This window comes from Mastigoproctus giganteus, chromosome 10, assembly GCF_048544385.1.
Source record: "Mastigoproctus giganteus isolate SK-2022 chromosome 10, ASM4854438v1, whole genome shotgun sequence".
Classification (NCBI taxonomy): Eukaryota; Metazoa; Arthropoda; class Arachnida; order Uropygi; family Thelyphonidae; genus Mastigoproctus; species Mastigoproctus giganteus.
This window is the reverse complement of record NC_143584.1, coordinates 206,581,708-206,601,150: the sequence shown is the minus strand read 5'-3', so window position 1 is coordinate 206,601,150 and position 19,443 is coordinate 206,581,708. Positions and strand designations below refer to the sequence as shown.

General features: G+C 36.8%; 1 protein-coding gene across 1 annotated transcript in view; it reads left to right on the top strand.

Moving 5' to 3' along the window:
• mRpS29 (mitochondrial ribosomal protein S29) overlaps positions 1 to 19,443 on the top strand; it is a 93,021-nt gene that overhangs the window by 13,520 nt on the left and 60,058 nt on the right. Inside the window, exons 2-3 of the mRNA XM_090383392.1 lie at positions 5,583 to 5,707; positions 16,226 to 16,330. Of these exons, the coding sequence (XP_090239518.1) occupies positions 5,583 to 5,707; positions 16,226 to 16,330 (230 nt within the window). The remainder of the gene's footprint in view (positions 1 to 5,582; positions 5,708 to 16,225; positions 16,331 to 19,443) is intronic.

The window sequence follows — 19,443 nt, the reverse complement described above, 5'->3', positions numbered from 1 at the left end:
GGAACCTGCAAGGTGATCTGATTGAGGTGTATAAGGCCTTGAATGGTTTGAGCAGGTTCAGTGCTGAAGGGATACTTGTGCTTGCTCAGATTAAGAACCTGAGGGGGTATAGATTCAAATTGAGGAGAATTGTAGAATAGATCTTCTGAAGTTTGCCTTTAGCCAGCGGGTAATTGATTGCTGGAAGGTGTAAGGAAGTTGATAGCTTAAATGAATTTAAGGCTGAACTAGAAAAACATTTGGAGTGAGTGAGTGGGTGAAATAGGAAGGTTTTGTTTTTAGCTGATGCTATGTAGGCTTGTTTTCTTGCATCATATGCCTCAACTAATGCTAATGCTCTTGATTTGTTTCTCATGAACAACCTTCTAAGTATTGGTTGAGGTGAGTTGTCCTCTGGGCACCTGAGATCACAACTTGGTGATGGTCTCTTCTCCAATGGATCCTTTCTGTCATGGCCATTCTCAACCTTGTGTTTTTTTTGCATTACAAGAATGCAAAATGGGATGATCTGCAAGATTTCTTTTTTTTGGTTAAATTATGGTTTCAAATCTTCTGATGTCAATTTTTGCTCAGATCGTGTCAGTGAAATTATTTGCTGACACGATTTTTATTCTACACTCCACCTTAAAATTTCATCCTTTATCTAAACCAGTGGTTTTCAACCTTTTTTTAATAACGGCACTCTCCTATGTAATTTATTTTATTTTGCGGCACCCCTACTCAATTTTCTGCCTGTTAGATCTGATTCTCTCTCTCTCTCTCTCTACACACACACACACACACACACACACACACACAGGGTGTCTCAAAAATATTGGTACAAATGTTTAGGGGAGGTAGTTAACATCTAAAGGAATGTGAATCGCATAGGAACCCATAACCGGAAACGTCACTGTAAGTCGGTACATGGCGCTATTCATCAGTTCGCGACAGGGAAAATTTCTGGTTTACTCATTCAAGCAGTAGTCGCCGCACGAAGAGCATGCATCGATATACGAACTGTGAGCTGGCAGACATGCACCTAGTGTATGGATTAGCAGAGGGCAGTGGACGAGCCACTCAACGAATTTATGGAGAACGCTTCCCAGACAGACATGTACCAGACCACTGTTTGTTTGCACATGTGCATCAAAATTTGTGCAATTATGGGTCATTTAGAGGTAACAGGAGTAGTGCGGGCAGACCACGTTCGACACGAACTCCCGCCATGGAAGAAAGTGTGTTGAATGCCATCCAGAATAATTCTACTATTGGCACATGTGTCGTTGCCTCTGTGTCTCATTGCAGTGTACAGCGTGTCTGGCACGATGATTCCTTACACCCCTTTCATCTCCAAAGGGTTCAGTTACTGCTCCCTCAAGGTCATCCTGCACGTGTGTCTTTTGCGCAGTGGTTTCTCCAAGAAAGTGTTCAAGACTTGAATTTTCCAGCCTATGTTTTGGTCACGGATGAGGCTTATTTCACTCGGGAAGGCTTATTCAATCAGCACAATGCTCATGTGTGGGCTCACGACAACCCACACGGCGTGTGCCCCCATTCGGCACAACATCGCTTTTTGCAATAAGTGTGTGGGCAGGTATGGTCAGTGACTGCTTAGTCTGCCCATACCTGTTACCATCCCCCATGAACTCCGCTAAATATCGGATCTTTCTTGAACAAGTTCTACCAGGGTTACTTAACGATGTTCCAGCAAATGTGAGACGCAACATTTGGTTTCAGCATGACAGGGCGCCTGCCCATTATGGAAGGTGTGTTTGTGACCATTTGAACAAGCGTTTTGGCATCGATGGATTGGCCGTAGTGGACCCGTTGCCTGGCCCCCACACTCACCTGATATATTGAGCCTTGATTTCTTTCTGTGGGGGCCCTCAAATCTATCATGTATGAATCGCCTGTGGAGATGGAAATGGATCTCGTGGCGAGACTCGTCTGCACTGCTGCTACTATCAAAGAAACTCCAGGTGTGTTCGACCGTGTCCGCCAATCCATGCTGCGTCGGTGTCACGCATGCATCGCGTCTCGTGGTGGAACCTTTGAGCATCTGTTGTAACATCATGAAATGCATCCATCTTGTACTCCTTTGTTAATATTATGTGAAATAAACGTTTGCCACTAATTACTGTTTTGTGTCATTTCTGCTTCTTGTGCCTCTGCTACTACTTTCCCGTGACGTTTCCGGTTATGGGTTCTATGCGATTCACATTCGTTTAGATGTTACCTACCTCCCCTAAACATTTGTAGCAATATTTTTGAGACACCCTGTATATATATATATATATATATATAGGGTATATATTATATTATATATATTTAATATTATATATATATACAGGGTATATATTATATTATATATATTTAATATTATATATATATATATATATTTAATATTATATATTATATTATATATATTTAATATTATATATATATATATATATATATATATATATATATATATATATATACAGGGTATATATTATATTATATATATTTAATATTATATATATATATATATTATATATATATATATTAAAATATATATGTTATATGATATTTATTATAATAATATAATTATAAAAAGTACATTTCATAATACAAATTATATATATACAGTATATAATTTTATTCTTTATATAGAGGTACTAGTGTAAACATCAATTATAAATCACCACAAAATTAAAAAGATACTGTACACCTTTTTATAACAAAACAAATATATATATTAAAAAAATAATAAGTTTAAGTAACTTAAACCCAAATTACGTGACACCCCTGGAGTGTTGTTGCGGCACCCCAGTTGGAAACCACTGATCTAAACCTTGGTTTTCCAATAAATGTGCTAAGGCTGTTCAAGATAAGAATATCGCATTTGGCTTGTATTCAAATCTCTACATACACCAAAGCTCACAACAGTCACAAATTTAAAGTAGATATTAATCAGTCCAAATTGGATTTCAAACAGTCTAAGAATAGAAAACTTGCTCCTTGTCCAAATGGTAGTCGAGCATTCTAGTCTCTTGCCAAAGCTATTGGCTTCAACTTTTGCCCATTCTTATTCCCACATCTGTCAAAACCAGACGGTTCTGTTGCCACTTCAGCCAAAGATAAAACTGACCTGCTAGCATCCTACTTTTCTCCCAACTCGTGTATTGATGATCTTGGTAAACCACATCCTACCATTCTCACTACATTCCATTTAATGCCTACTGTGATCTTCCATCAAATGGATGTCAGAAGGATTTTGAACGATATCGATGCTAAGAAAGCCCCAAGTCCTGATGGTATTTCTCCACTTGTTCTCAAAACCCGTGCTCCCGAACTTTTTCCTGTTCTGTTTTGCCCTTTTTAACTTTCTTATTCCAAAGGTGTTTTTCTTTATGCTTTGAAATTTGCTTATATCCAGCCAGTTCCTAAAAAGGGTGGCAAATCTCTCTCATACAATTATCATCCCATTGCACATATTTCTACTCTTTCTTAAGTAATGGAGAAATCAATTAACTGCCAACTCTTAAACTATCTAGAATCCTTCCATCTGATCAGTGATTGCCTGTATGGATTCTGTCAGTGGCACGGAATCCATAATGGCGATCCATTGGTTATATTCTAGCCTTTTTTACCCATCTATAGACAAATTCACTGGAAAAGTCTGGTGAAACTCAAGCAGTTGCTCTTGACATTTCAAGGGCTTTTGATAATATTTGGCATAAAGGTCTTCTAAATAAGGTTCCATATTATAGTTTGCCAACTTTTTTTTGTAATTGGGTATCTAGTGTTCTCTCAGGCCACTCACTGTGGGTGAATGTAGATGGCTCTCTGTCTTCTAACTTCTCCACTAATGCTGGTGTTCACCAAGGTTTGGATGTTTCTTGCAGTCTTTTCCTCTTGTATGTTAATGACCGTCCATTGACCAGAAATCCTATCAATAGTTTTGTTGATGATAGCACATTGCAGTGCTAGTGTGCCTTCCAGTTTGAGAAATTTTGCCCTGCATAAACAGCTTCAACTTTTTGAATATTCCCTACCAATTCCTTAAATGCTGAACTCCAGGTAATTCTCCAGTGGGGCAAAGATAACTTAGTTGATTTCAGTCCTGTTTGATTTCTCACTTCTATGCTTATCTTTGATGACACTCCAATTTCTTGGTAAGATCACATATCTCTGTTAGGGATTACTCTGACTTCTAATCTCTCTCTTGGCATAAGCACATCACAAATATTGCTTCCTGTACATCTAAAGAACTGGGGTTTCTCTTTCGCTCTTGGCATTACTTTTCTTCCAAACAGCTGTTCACTCTGTACAAATCTCAAACCCACACTATCATGGAATATTGTTCCTTCATCTGGGGCAGTGCCCTCAAAACCTCTCTCAGGCTTCTTGATTCCATTCAAAAGAAGGCAGTCGGGTTAATTAATGATTCATCTCTGACAGTCTTTTTCACTCTGTCTCATAGACTTTCTGTTTCTGCTGCATGCATTTTCTATAGATACTTCTATGTGCACTGTTCTTTTGAATTGGCATCTGTAATTCCCCTTCTCTCTTCCAAAGCAGTCAGAACACGTGCAGCAGCTAGTCAACGTCCTTTTACTGTCCAACTTCAGAATCACAGAACCAACTTTTCTTCTTCTTTATTTATTCCTTCAAATTCTGTTTTTGGAACAACCTCCTTTCATACATATTTCCTGAAAATTAGTCTACAGAAATTCAAGTCTGTCAACAAGTACTTATTTCATCTTCTCAACCTTCATGGTACTAAGTATTATAGGTTCTGATCTCTCTTGTGTTTGGAGTTTCCATTAAAAAAAATCCTCTCCCCTTGATTAGCTCTGTTTTTTGATTCTACTAGGTTTACATTTTCCTCTACTTCTCCCCTACCCTCTCACAGTAGCCCTGACTGTCTTCAGTTTTGTGCATACCAGCAGCCATTGGAGAATTGTGCCTTATGGTCAGCAGTTGCATAAGATAGTAGCCTGGTAACAAAGAGACCCAATAGAAGGAAGGAATTCGTATTTAATTACATGTAACTACCCTTTGTCCATGCCATGTCGTCGTACTCAGGTTATACTAGTTTAAGACATTCTTCACTGCGATTCTTTGGTTTACAATAATTTTGCTCAGGATCAGGATCTCATCTACAGTTCTGTGAAATAACGTAACATAGGCTTGTAGAGTAACTAACTGAAAATAAAAAAAAGCAAAAATGTTAAATACACATATTTACAAATACATAACTCATGAATAATGAAAACTGTGATTATAGGTTTACTATACTAATATTAGTTATTAAATTTATCTTCAGTGAATGCATATAGAGATGTCTTTCTTTATAATAAGAATTTTAACTTTAACCTATATAGTTCTTGAACTGTGGGTAGAGGATGCATGAACAAGTTCATTCCTATTCTAATATGATTATGATATGGGTATTTTCTTTCTTTTCTGATATAGATATTTTCTGGTATGAGTAAAAAAAAACTGTTGAAACTACTGAGTTAGGAGAACTGAGTAGTAGTTAGTCGATTAAAAATATTAACCAAGCTTTGTATTTATGTTAAATTTACTAAATATGAAATTATTTTTATTTTAAGGATTAGGAAGCATACCATGTAAAGAATCCTTATTACATACCTGGAAAAGTTCTTCTAGATTGTGTTACTCAATCCAGACTGCTTTGAAGGAATTGATACACTTCCGAACACAAGAAGATAATCCTGTAAGAATTCTACTAACCTTAATTTTTGCATTGTTTAATTTGTATTAATGATGTCATTCTTATTTAATTACGTTGTTTGTTTTATCTTGAAACAGCATCTTTACATTGCAATAGTGTATTATGTCTGTATGCATTCATGAGCTGATTTGCATGTTATGTTGACTGAAATACCCAGAATAACTCATTGGGGAATCTTATTTTGGCTAAGGTAAAGAAAGTCTTTCTAATACTAGGATCTTGTGATTTTAAATGTTTCTCATCAACCACTTATAAAATAAAACACGGAAACTTGAATTTTGAAAACTATGTGTTTACTACTATATATTTACAATTAAAATAACTTTACAACTAAAAAGGATAAAAAATATATATATACATTGAATAAAATACCGGATTAAGAGAGTGTAAAACCAACCGTAGCTTTCGAAGGCTCCTGCCTTCTTCCTCAGCGTTAGCTTCCTTGTACTGCGGTGCATCTTAAGTACCAGCAGGTTTATGGTCTAAATCATGTGTTTCATCGCCATGTGTTCTATTCTCCTATGTACTGGGACCGGAAGCAGCTCCGGAGTGCGTCATATGAAATCGTTCATCCCTTCTGAGGATCGTAGCCTCAAAGAAGGGATGAATCTGCAAACCTTTGTCTCTATTAATGTTCTCTGTTGAATTAATCCGCAAACTCTTGAGCCACTTGCGGTCCCAGAATCTATGCGCCCGATCAGTGATGATAGCTTCGTATTCAGATACTAATACTAGGATCTGCTGACAAGGCTAATGGGAACCAGACGTGTTCAAAGCCCACTAAGTTGATTTTTTTATTTATTGATTTGAAATTATTGTTTTTGTATAACTTTTGATTTAAATTTAGTAGTATAGTATTTTTTTTTTTTTTGATTTTCTGATTTAATTTGGTGCATTTATTCTTTACTTTACCTTGTAATTGCATAGAAAACCACAGTCGATTTCTGCCGGCATTGAATCAACAGTAGCATTCGAATCTGCCGCCATTCTTTTCATATTGATATAGCAGATACTGGAAGTTTCTACATAACTTGTAGCAGTGTAATCAGTATCAGTAGATGATTATAAACTATAAATTACAGCACTACTTACGTGTTTTAATAATAAGTTAACTTGTCATGTAGATCATAATGTATGACAGTAATATTCATAGAGATTTTAGAATCAGTATATATACAGGCAGTTCTCAATTTACGAGTTTTCGCTTTACGAGTTCCCGGGTTTACGAGTTTTTTTTTTTTTTTTCAAGTATCAATAAAATCAAAAATATGAAAATTAATTGCAAAAAATGAATGTTAAACATTCATAAATACCACGTTTCAAACCACATGCTTAGCTATACAATATAGTGTGCCCTGCTTTACGATATTAATCCATAGTATCGCGAAAATATCGTAATGTGAACCCAATAACACATTGTGTTTTGGTGATTCGTTCCACGATCTCGGAAGATTTTCGCTATATAACTCCCCAAAAGGTCATTTTTATAGTTTGAATTGTATTAGTTACCAATTCAAATCATTAAACGTACTACACTTTCATCATTATCATATGTTCTGTTATATGAACCAATTTTGGATGGCTTTGTGATATTTTTCTAAAGCACATTTTTGGAAGTCACGACCATAGAACAATAAAAACAATTTGCACTTTCCGGTTTATTGGGCTTTTCTGTTACTGCAAGTAATTATAAACGAGTAGTAAACTCCATGTTATTGCATTTGCGAAAATACCGATAGCTAGCATTGTGTGGTTTTTTATGTTATTATAGTGAAATGTGTTTCCCCTTTACTGAAATCTTCAATTGTTTAAAAAACATAAATAAATTTTCAGAATCTTCTCTTCATTCCTTTTTTTTTTTTTTTTTTTTAAGTTTTGTAAACTTGTTACACTGCGCAAATCATGTTAGTTGCAATTTGTGTGTGCCGTTAAAGAAAAAAGAAGATTATCTTGGAAATAAATGCCTCTGGAAGCATTTCTGAAGACTCCTTGTGCAACAAACAAACGAGTGCAAAGCCAATAATGAGTGATCAATGAGTGTGCATTTAGTCGATGATGATGATGAAGAATAAACATTCTTTAACATTTGTAAGTCATGAATAATTTCTCTATTAGTATAATTTGCTTGATTTTATAGGATACGTTTTCATTTCTTTGGAAAAATCAATTATTGTTGATAACATAACACCTATTTTTAACATTATGTCTATGGGAAATAAATTCCTGCTTTATGAGTTTTCGGTTTACGAGCACATGCTAGGAACGAATTAACTCGTAAAGTCGAGAACTACCTGTATATATACACTATATATATATATATATATATATATATATATATATAGTGTTATTACTGCTTTGGAATATAAGTTTAGTGTTATATTTTTAATTGTATTGAAATTGAATCGAAATCATACCTCAGAACAGCAAAGTAAGGTAGTGGGAGTGCTATGACTCAGGGGAGAACTGAGGGGGGGTGGTTGTCCTCTAAATCACAGCCTTTTGAAATGTACTGCTTGTTTGATGTTTGTGGAGTTATCAGGAAAGGGACATGATATTGGCAAGGGGAATGTCTTTGTGTGTGTATGCTCAATGTAAGGAGTGTGAGGAAATCAGGTGCCAACTTAGCATTATTATGGGACTTTATGAGAGCTCAAAGGATTTAAATTGAGCTGCCCACATCAATGATAGTGCTTGCACTTGAACAGCAGGCAACACAGCAGCAATCCCCAAGGCAGAATGCACTGGTCCCACAGGAATTAGTTGTTGTTGATGTCTCTGTTGTCAGGAAACAGGATATATATTATGCAAAAAGGATAGGTGTAACAGGACCAGGATATGTCTGCCCGGAGCACACTGATGAAGTTGTAGAGCAGATGTAGAGTATATCATCTTTTAAGGGCACAAAAGGTGATATTGTTGTACACGTTGGCACCTTGGGTGGATGGGATCTATCCAGTTATATTAAAGGAGGCAGCAAAGGAAGTAAGCAAACTGTTAGCCATAATTACGAGAGCTTCCTTGGACTCAGAGGAGGTACCCATGGACTGGAGATGTGCAAATGTGACCCCAATTCACAAAGGAGGATCAAAGGGTGACACAAGTAATTAAAGACCTGTTAGTTTAACTTCTGTTCCAGGGAAATTAATGGAGGCACCGGCTAAGGAAGCACTGTAGAATCATCTAGAAAAAACTTCAGTTATAATTCAGACACAACATGGGTGTGTTGAGACCAATTTGATAGGATACTATGATGTGGTCACAAGGAAACTGGATGCAAAGAATAATTTTGATATCATATACTTGGATCTTAGAAAGGCTTTTGATACTATTGCACATGGAAGACTGCTGTACAAATTGGAGAAGTGTTGGCAATAAGGGCAAGTTGCTGCTGTGGATAAAGGGATAGTTGAGTGGGAGAAGACAGAGTGGTAATCAATGGACACTGCTCTTCGTGGACTAATGTTATTAGTGGAATCCCCCAGGGTTCAGGGTTGGGTCTATTGTTGTTTTCTGTATTTATTAATGATATTAATGAAGTTATACCAGGATTAATGTCTAAGTTTGCAGACGGTACCAAGGTTGGCAGGGTTGTTGATGACATTAATGACAGTACGGTACTGCAACAGGATCTAGAAAAGTTGAGCAGATGGGCTGAGAGATGGTATCTGAAGTTTAACATTGACAAATGTAAAGTACTGCATATGGGTAGCAGGAACCCCAGAGTAATGTATTAACTGTGTGGTACTACACTCAGGGTGGTAGAGAATGAAAAGGATCTGGGGGTAATTGGGCAGTCAGATTTTACCTTCTCCCCTATTTCTTCTTCCACTTGAGATTATCTAAGTACATTGCTCCAGTTGAAAAGCACTCTAAGAATTCCTGTCATTAATGAGATTTGAACACATATCTCCAAACTGGTGACAGTTAGCATTAGCACTAGTGGAGGCATATGATGCAAGAAAGCAAGCTTATACAGCATCAGCCAAAAAAAAAAAAAAAAAAAACCTTCCCATTTCACCCATCCATTCACTCTAAACATTTGTCTAGTTCTGCCTTGAATTTATTTAAGCTGTCAACTTCCACAACAACAGATGGAAGTTTGTTCCAGCAATCAACCACCCGATGAATAAAGGCCAAACTTCCGCACATCTACTACAACTGTCTTTCCTCAATTAAAATTTATGCCATCTCAGGCAATTATTCTGAGCAAGAGGAAGAATCTCATCAGCACTGAGCTTGCTGAAACTATTCAAGGCTTTATACACTTCAATCATATCACCTCACAGGTGCCTAGTCTCCAGACACTGCAATTTGCAAAATTTAAGCCTTTCTTCTTAACAGCAACCCTTTGTTCCATTTGCCAATCTCATTGCTCTTCTCTGTATTCATTCCAACAGCTCTACATCCTTTCTCAAATGAGGCCCCCAGACCTGCATACATTACTCAAGGTGTGGCCTGACCATTGCCTTATACAAGGGTATAATCACCTCCTTATCACTGCTAGAAAAATTTCTGTATATCATTGACAAGACACCATGATCTACTATTGCAGGTGTCTTGCACTGCTCAGAAAACAAGTGGTGGAAGTGCTATAATGTCAAACAGAATGTCATCAAAGCTACAAACTAAACTTTGTAATGTCTTTAATGCAGCGTTTTACATATAAAACTGTGATATGAAATCATTTTAGAATAAAAAGATATCTGTGGGAGATCTTTCCACACTTCTGTTTTATCATGTAATTGCAGTACCATTATAATCAGCTTTTATCTTTACATCAGTAGTTTACAACTTATATGCCATCAAGTTGTCTGTAACTGTGATTTGTTTGGCCTACTAATGAATGAAATGCAAAAAAAAGAAATTTAAATAAATATTTAAAAAAATTTATTGGCACTACTGGAAAATGTAAAAATATAAAAAAATAATATAAAGGAGGCTATCTTTAATGTGTTGCACAACTTGTTGAAGCTTATTGCTGAATGAAAAGAGTAGTTTTAGAATGCAAAAGAGCCAAAAAAAAAGTTGGTGTCAGACTGGTCCTCATAGAAATGTCAATAGATTTTATGTGCCCATAACAAACTTTGCCTAAAGAAATGATGTCATTATTTCAAACTCTCCATAATATGAATTGGATAGCAGTACTGAAGTCCATGTTTAGTAAGTAATGATGTATCATAGCCCATAGAGTGAAACAGAGCAGTTTTGAATATTAATTTATAATTAGACTAAAAGAAATCAGTAAATATTCTTGAAATTTGGCATTTTTGAGTTTTTCAGTATTGAAAATCTGGAACTGGAATTAATTTAGTTCAGAAATTGATCAGAAAAGGTATGCATACTCAGTGACAGATAAGTAGTACAGAATGGGATGAGAAAGGACATGAATCTCTTAACATGATATGATTATGATAGTAAGTTGTCACATAGCAGGCATATCCATTCACCAGATAGAATGATCCAATAGAAAGAGTGGAGCACAACAAAATCATTTGTTGGAAACATTGAACACAAATGGAAGACAGAAGCTAACACAACCATTCATCCCAGGCCAGGTGGACTACCATTAATAACTTCAAGAGTGTTGACAGTTGAAATAGTTTGGAGAGAGGAAATTTTGAAAGTACCTTTGGTGATTTGATTCAAGAGACAGTTAACAGAACTGGGATAAGTTCAGGACCACCAACCATCAGATAACACTAGAAATAGAGTTTTCTGATGATGTACCAGTAGTGTATTGAGTAGCTGTAGACTAGTGAGTTCTGTAGCAGATAAGATATTGGAATAAGTGATTTAGGATATGGTATAGAAACATCTTGATAAGAATGAAATCCTAAAGAGATCGCAGCATGGATTTGTGAGGAAAAGCAATTTTCCTGACAAACCTGGTTAATTGCTGCAATGATGTCAGCATTTAGTAAGATTTTGTTTCAGTTTCCTCCAAGGTTATTTTACTAACTGGAACATATTGGAATTACTGGGAAGATCCTCAAGTGGATCAGGGAACTGGCTAAGTGAAAGGGGATAGAAGGTAGTAACTAATGGTTCTTCAGAATGGACTAATGTAACGAGAGGGGGTCTGTCTCAGTGTCCAGTGTTGGAGCCCCCTCTTGTTTCTGATTTTCCTCAATGATTTTTGATGACTGTATACAGTTAATGCTGTCAAGAGTTGCTCATCATTTAAAGATAGTTAAGTATTGGAACCACATTGCTTCAGAGTGACTTAGATTGTTACGTATATGATCTAAAAGATGGCAGCTGAAGTTTAATACTGATAACGAAAACTGCTATGAAGTTTTCCTTGCAGTGTAAGCCAGGACCTTTCAGCAGGGAGAAGGATGTTATTTTTCCTCTTTATAAAATGATGGTGAGACCTCATTTGAAATATTGTATTCATATCCAGAAGCTTCCCCTAAAAAATATGTAAAATTTTAATTAAAGAGGACAACTATATTGGTGAGTATTGAGGGTTTTCCTTATGGGGAATGTCTTAGATGTGGACTGCAGAGAGCTGGGAGACAAGCTGCTTCAGAGATGATCTGAAAGAGGTGCTTAAGAGCCTTAAAGGAATAAGTAGAATGAATGAATGAAGGAGGTATTTTCACATTTATAGGTATAACTAAAAGAAGGTTTTAGTTTCAGTACAACCAACAACCAGGACAGCAATGATAACACTTTATTATTAGCTTGGAGGCATCAAGAGTAACATTGTTTTGACTTTGTGATACATGTTGCTATGGGCCTATAGCAGTTTGTTACTGTCCATTGTACTGTTTACGTATGCTAATCACTGGTATTTTTAACTGTGAGTTCTGAACTTTTTTTTCCCATTTTTATAGCAAAACCACAATTGCATATGGGTCCCTGGTCAAAATCTGGTTCATTATTAAAAAGCACAAGGAATGATAGTGACTTGGGTGAAGATGCATCAAACTTAGCATTAGCATTAGTAGAGGCATTTGATGCAAGAAAGCAAGCTTATGCAGCATCAGCCAAAAAAAAAAAAAAAAAAACCACTTCCACTTCACCCCTCTGTTCGTTCAAAATACCTGTCCAGCTGAGCCTTAAACTTATTTAGGCTATCAACCTCCACCACAAGGGATGGAAGTCTGTTCCACCAACCAACCACCCGCTGGCTAAAGGCAAATTTCCGCACGTCTATCCTACATCTGTCTTTCCTCAATTTGAATTTATGCCCTCTCAGGTGATTTTTCTGAGCTAGAGGAAGAATCCCATCAGCATTGAGCATGCTTAAACCATTCAAGGCTTTATACACCTCTATCAGATCACCTCGCTGGTGCCTGGTCTCCAGACACTGTAATTTGCAAAACTTAAGCCTTTCTTCGTAAGAGCACCCCTTTGTTCCATTCACTAATCTTGTTGCCCTTCTCTGTACTCGTTCCAGCAGCTCTACATCCTTCTTGAAATGAGGCCTCCAGACCTGTATACAGTACTCTAGGTGTGGCCTGACCATCGCCTTATACAATGGAATAATCACCTCCTTATCCCTGCTGGAAAAATTCCTGTATATCATCGACAATACTCCATGAGCTACTCTTGCAGCCCGTCTGCACTGCTCAGAGAACTTCATATCTGCCTGCACAACCACCCCCAAGTCCCTTTCATTCTCTACCACTGTCAGTGTTGTACCATAGAGTTGATACGTTGCTCTGGGGTTGCTGTTTCCCATGTGTAGTACTTTACATTTGTCAATGTTAAACTTCATTTGCCACCTCTCAGCCCATCTGCTCAACCTTTCCAGATCCTGTTGCAGAAGCATAGTGTCAGTAGTGTCCTTGACAACCCTGCCAACCTTTGTATCGTCTGCAAACTTGGACATTAATCCCGATATACCATCATCAATATCATTTATAAATACAGAAAACAATAATGGACCCAACACTGAGCCCTGAGGGACTCCACTAATAACATCAGTCTTGTAAAGTAAATGGTCTTGAACTTGTAAATGATCAAAACACCTTAATCTAAATGTAAAATATGAAAATACTTGATGAAATGAAAAGAAGTCCTCAGACTACTGAAGTCTAGGGTGTTTGGTGTTTATGGGGAGGTGTCATTTGGGGGGGGGGGGGGTTGTAAAATTTAAAACAGTAAAAAAGATAAACAATCCATAACAGAGAACACGGCATGCACAAATTTTAACTAACACGATATGCACAAGTGAGTTAACGGAGTAACAAATTTATGAAACTTAAAAAGTAGGAATGAAGAGAAGATTCTGAAAATTTATTTATTTTTTATGTGATTGAAGAGGAGGGGGAAACACATTTCACCATAATAACGTAAAAACCCACAGAATTCCAGTTATCAGTATTATCGCAAATGCAATAAGATTAAGTTTACTATCTATTTATAATAGATTGCATTAACAGAAAAGCCCAATAAGCTGGAAACTGCAAATTGTTTTATGGTAGTGACCTCCAGAAATGTGTTCAAAATTGATTCTTATAACCGAACATAATGATAACGATGAAAGTGTAGTGCATTTTAATGATTTGAATTGGTTTTTTGAAATTAAAACGGCTGATTCCACTAATCAGTGATCATGTTAACTGGTGCCTACTTATTTCACTTTACGATGGGATGGTCTTACAATCATGTCTGGCCGGACCACGTGGTCCTTCCTCTTACCGAATAGCAGCATTTGTAAACGTGCTGGCCATGTATTTTATTTTTGCATTCTTTAGTTGAAGCGATTTTTTGTGTTGTGCTTTAATTAATATATTAGTTTTAATCAATATGTACGATTTCCATTATAAAAAATCACCTTTTAGAGAGATAAATACACTGTTGTGCAAAACTTAAGGACCAACGCTATTTCTAAAGGTTACAACCACAAAATCAAATGAAACAGCCTGTGGCTATTCAGTAGAAAGCTGTTGCACATGCAAAAATTTGAATCATGATGAGAGGGCTCACATAAACAGATAAAAGCAGCAGTTATGTGCAAATTACCGAATGGTTAGCACAACTGTTACAGACGTTCGATTGGTTTCATACAGTGCTACCGACAATGAAATGGCCAGTAGACAACATCTGGATGACTTTACCCTGGGTCGAATAATTGGGAAGCTTGAGGAAGGTCGAAGTGCAAGGAGTGTGGTTGCAGAGTTCGGTATCGCCCATAGCATCATCTCATGTGTGTTGTCGGCTTTCAGAATGACAGGTACAGCTGTTCAAAGGACCAGTGGTGGTCTTCCATGAAAAACAACATCCAATGATGACCACTATATACTCCTACAGGCCAAGAGGGACCGACACCAGACAGCGGGATCCATTGCAAACCAGCTGCACAGGACGCAGGATATCACGATTTACTGTGGCCAGGCAACTCCACAAAGGTGGACTGTTTGCCCGATAGCCAGTATGCTGTGTCCCTTTAACACCTGCCCATTGGAGACACCATTTACAGTGGTGCATCAAACACAAGGACTGGACAGCAGCTGAGACTGAACCTATTCTCATCTTTACTTATGAGAGTAGATTCAGTCTCAGCAGCGATTCTGGACGTCAGCTAATCTAGCGAGAGGCTGGCACATGGTATCACCCCGCAAACATCACTGAAAGGGATCGATACGGCAGTCGAGGTGTTCTCGTCTGGGGAGGCGTTATCTTGGAGGGACATACACAACTCCAGATACTGGAAGGTGGTACTGTAACCGGTGCACGCTACTGTACTGAGGTAATCCTTCCACATGTGTGTCTATTCTGAGGCACCATTGGCCCCAAGTTGGTGTTTATGAATGATAACGCCACACCCCATCGCACTACAGACGTTGATATGCTTTTGGAAAGTGAGAACATAGTTTATATGGATTGGCCTGCCCAATCCGCTAATCTAAATCCCATTGAACATATATGGGACGCTCTGGAGAGATGCCTGGCAGCACGTCCACACCCATCAGAAAATGTTCACCAGCTGAAGATGGCTCTGACAGAGGAATGGACTATGTTACTGCAAGAACTTATCACCAACATTGTTCTAAGTATGGACAGGCAGTGCAAAGCCTGCATCGACATTAGGGGGTGGCCATATCTCCTACTGAGGACCCCTCTTCCCTTTGTTTCATCTTTGGTAGTGATTCAACTGTATCATGGCAGCCATTGCTATGTGCCATTTTTGAATCAAGTCCCTCTGTACCATTTTTTTTCCGTTGTTGTGTCAGTGTTGTTTCCTTCATCATTTCTGTATCTCACGAGGTTCCTTTGGTATTCTTTTCCCATATCCAAGCTATTCCTATGAGAAGCTACCGGTGAAACCTGATTGGTCCTTAAGTTTTGCACACCAGTGTAGCTTACTTATATAAGAAAAATTTCAACTTCTAATGTCTTGGAATGAATTACCGAAAAATGTTATTGGGTTCATATTACAATATTTTCACAATATGATGGTGTTTCTGGAACAGATTAATATCGTACAGCAGAGGTCCACTTTATATATATATTTGTTAATTTATTATTATTTTATTTTTTTTACAGTTGAATCACACGCTGGAACATGAAGGACGGTTTTACAGAATGCCTACTGAAGTTGTAAATACCCTTTTTCTTACAGGTGGATTACCAAAATCATTTGAAAAACAAGTTAGTTTGCATATTTCTTAATATCAGAATTCATTTTAAAGAAATTTTAGTCCACTAGTTATAACTTAAATGTTAACCACACATTAGACTTTAAGTCACATTAGAACTCAAAAAAGATTTTATGCATATAATCCCTCCCCATTCCTATTTTACTTCAGTTAAATTCTCCATGTTACCAGTGCAAAGCAATCAATAATTGGTTACCTCATTTATTAGATAAGTTATTCAACTAATAAATCAGAATTTACCTCAGTTCTCTCTCTCCTCATTTAATATTTACTGAATTAATTGATACCAATATAATTCCTCTTTGTTTTGTATGTACTTTATATATGACTGTCATCTAATTTATCACCTCTATATTTATATCTACCTTTAGTCATATAAAAAGTTAGTATTTATATCTACCTTTAGTCATATAAAAAGTTAGTATTTATATCTACCTTTAGTCATATTCCCACTAATCTTATTATGGCTATAATATTGAAACAATAATATCTCTGAATGGTCAAGCTTCTGCTACAGATATTAGTATTTTTAGTGCTGATACAAAATTTGTCAGTACTTGTATATTTTTTCCATTTAGAGGAGTACCTTAAACAGCAATTTTTATTTATTTATTTTTTTAGCTAACTCGTAGCATAGGACAATATAGAGATCACTTACTGAATCACTTTACTCCTAGCCATTAATTACTTGTCAGAAATTTTCTTAGTTTTTCCAAGTGGGATTCCCAACTTAGGCAACAACTTTTGGGCTCTCCCAAATTTGTGCTCTTTTTTGTCTAGAGTGTTCTTTTGATGACTTTCCTCTGAGGTCCATCTTTTCAGAAGAGCAACTATCAGGACCACAAGACCAGTAATTCTGCAGTGCAGGATAGTTGACTTGTGAACTATTGCTTTTGCTATATTCTGTCACAGCTCTTTTCCTTGCTTCTCCCCTGCTTGATTTTTTCATTTAATTATGAAACAACTTAAATTCTTTAGGCTGCATGTTTCAAAACAATTTCCCAAAACTCATTTGTACTTTCACATTTTTTTTTTCTTTCTTTCCACCTCTCTCTCTCTCTCTCTCTCTCTCTCTCTCTCTCTCTCTCTCTCTCTCTCTCTGCACACCAGTTTGCAACTCTCATCACTGCTCTTCTTGAGTAAGACTCCACTCTTTGCTCCTATTGGTCAAGATAACTATGCTTACCTGCCTTGTGTTGCTTTGTTCTTATTGGGATCATGTCAATTGGTTACAAGACAATTCATCATATAATAGTTTTGTGCATATTTTGGTGCATGACAATTCTGCCTATGTGACAATTTGGTGCATGACAATTCTGTATATGTGATAATTTGGTGCATGATATTTCACTGTATGTGACAATTTGGAAATTAAGAAAATCAATGAAGTAAAAGGTTTGGGAAACAGAGAAATTTTAGTCAGGAGGAATTCTGAAATCTAAAAAATAATAGGAAAAAGAAAAGAATATATATATTTTTCTATTAATTTATTTTGTGTAAAAGTATTAAAGCTGATCCTACTTACAGGCAGATTGGAAAGTGAATATGTGCCTATTATCTTCAGCATCTATATTGTAACAACTTTACAATATGGATGGGCAGCCTTGCTGAAGATAATAGGACAATAGCATACTCAACCAATCCATGCTGCTGTTCTAGAACCATGTAATGGTTGGGAAACCTGGTGCATGATTGGTTTTGGCACTCTCCTGCCCCTTCTTTTGTTATAGCTATATTATACCATTTAAGAAACACTGTAAGCTCTTCTGTGTTACATGGAATCTTATTATAATGAGAGGAATTATTATGGGTGGGTGCATGGTTACCACTCTTTTTAATCCAAGTCTTTTATTAAATAAATAAGACAAACCAACAATACAATATAAACAATTTACAGTAATTATATACAGACTCCTTATGGTGTTAGTTGTTTGGAGCAAAAATAAACACCCTTTTTAACTACCTTCCTCCATGCTAACAATTAATCAGGGGTGTTGACATTTGTGGCGCCTCCGTAGCCAGGTGGGAAGGAGCAGCAGTGCATAGCACACGCTTCTTGATTAGACCGGGGTTCGAGCCCGTCACCACCAAATACGGAGGATGCGGAAAGGTCAGCAAATGACCACCGCATATCCCCGAGCAATATGGCCTTAGTTGCTAATGCTCCTAAAAACCAAATAACAAATAACAAACCGTGTTGACATTTGCCACAAGCCCTGGGGAAAATACATCATGGGCCAGGAGTTTTTCCCTGTAGGGATCTGGACTCTTAATTCCAAGTTCCTCCACAATTTTTAGGGATAAGCGTACTTACCTACTCCCATTTGACACTTCCGCCCTTAATCCTACAGGACTGGCCTACCACCAACTTTAACTGCTTTCAATAAAATCTAATGCAGTTTGGAAAACAAGCATCAGGAAACATGCATTAACCAGCCAGTATCCATTAATGATCTCTACTTTTGGTTTCTGGAAAAACTTACCTCCATATACATTGTCTAAAATTGCAACCTACAGGAGTGAAAGTAAAGTAATTGAAAGAAAAGTAATTGTTTCCCAATCTTTAACCAGCTGTAATACTGTTCTCCCTAAAGATCTCCCTAAAAAAAGTAGAATGTGTATTAAAAAATGAAGATGGTTAATGTACTCTATCAAAAATATATACCTTGCATGATCACAAAATTTACTGTTTATAGCATGGCACATTAAAAGTTTTCATTTTTGGTCTTTCTTTGTCATGCATTGAATTCTTGCATAGAATTTACTGAATCATTGTACTCACAAAAGTGTCATAACTACCAATCGTCTTTCACCAAAATATCATATGCCAGATTGTTTCATATACTGAACTGTCATACAACAAATTGTCAAATATAGTAAATTGTCATGTACTGAATTGTCGTACACTGAATTGTCTTGCACCAAATTGATGTCGAGCCGTTCTTACCAATGTTCAGTCATTTCCCTATATTCAGGGCACCTTGCTTAACTGGGCTGAATGGTGAATTGTCTACAGTAAGTTATTTGTCATTTTAATGGTTTTCTAAGATTATTTTTATTCAAATATGCTCTTATTGGTCAAAATGGCCATGCTCACCTGGCTAG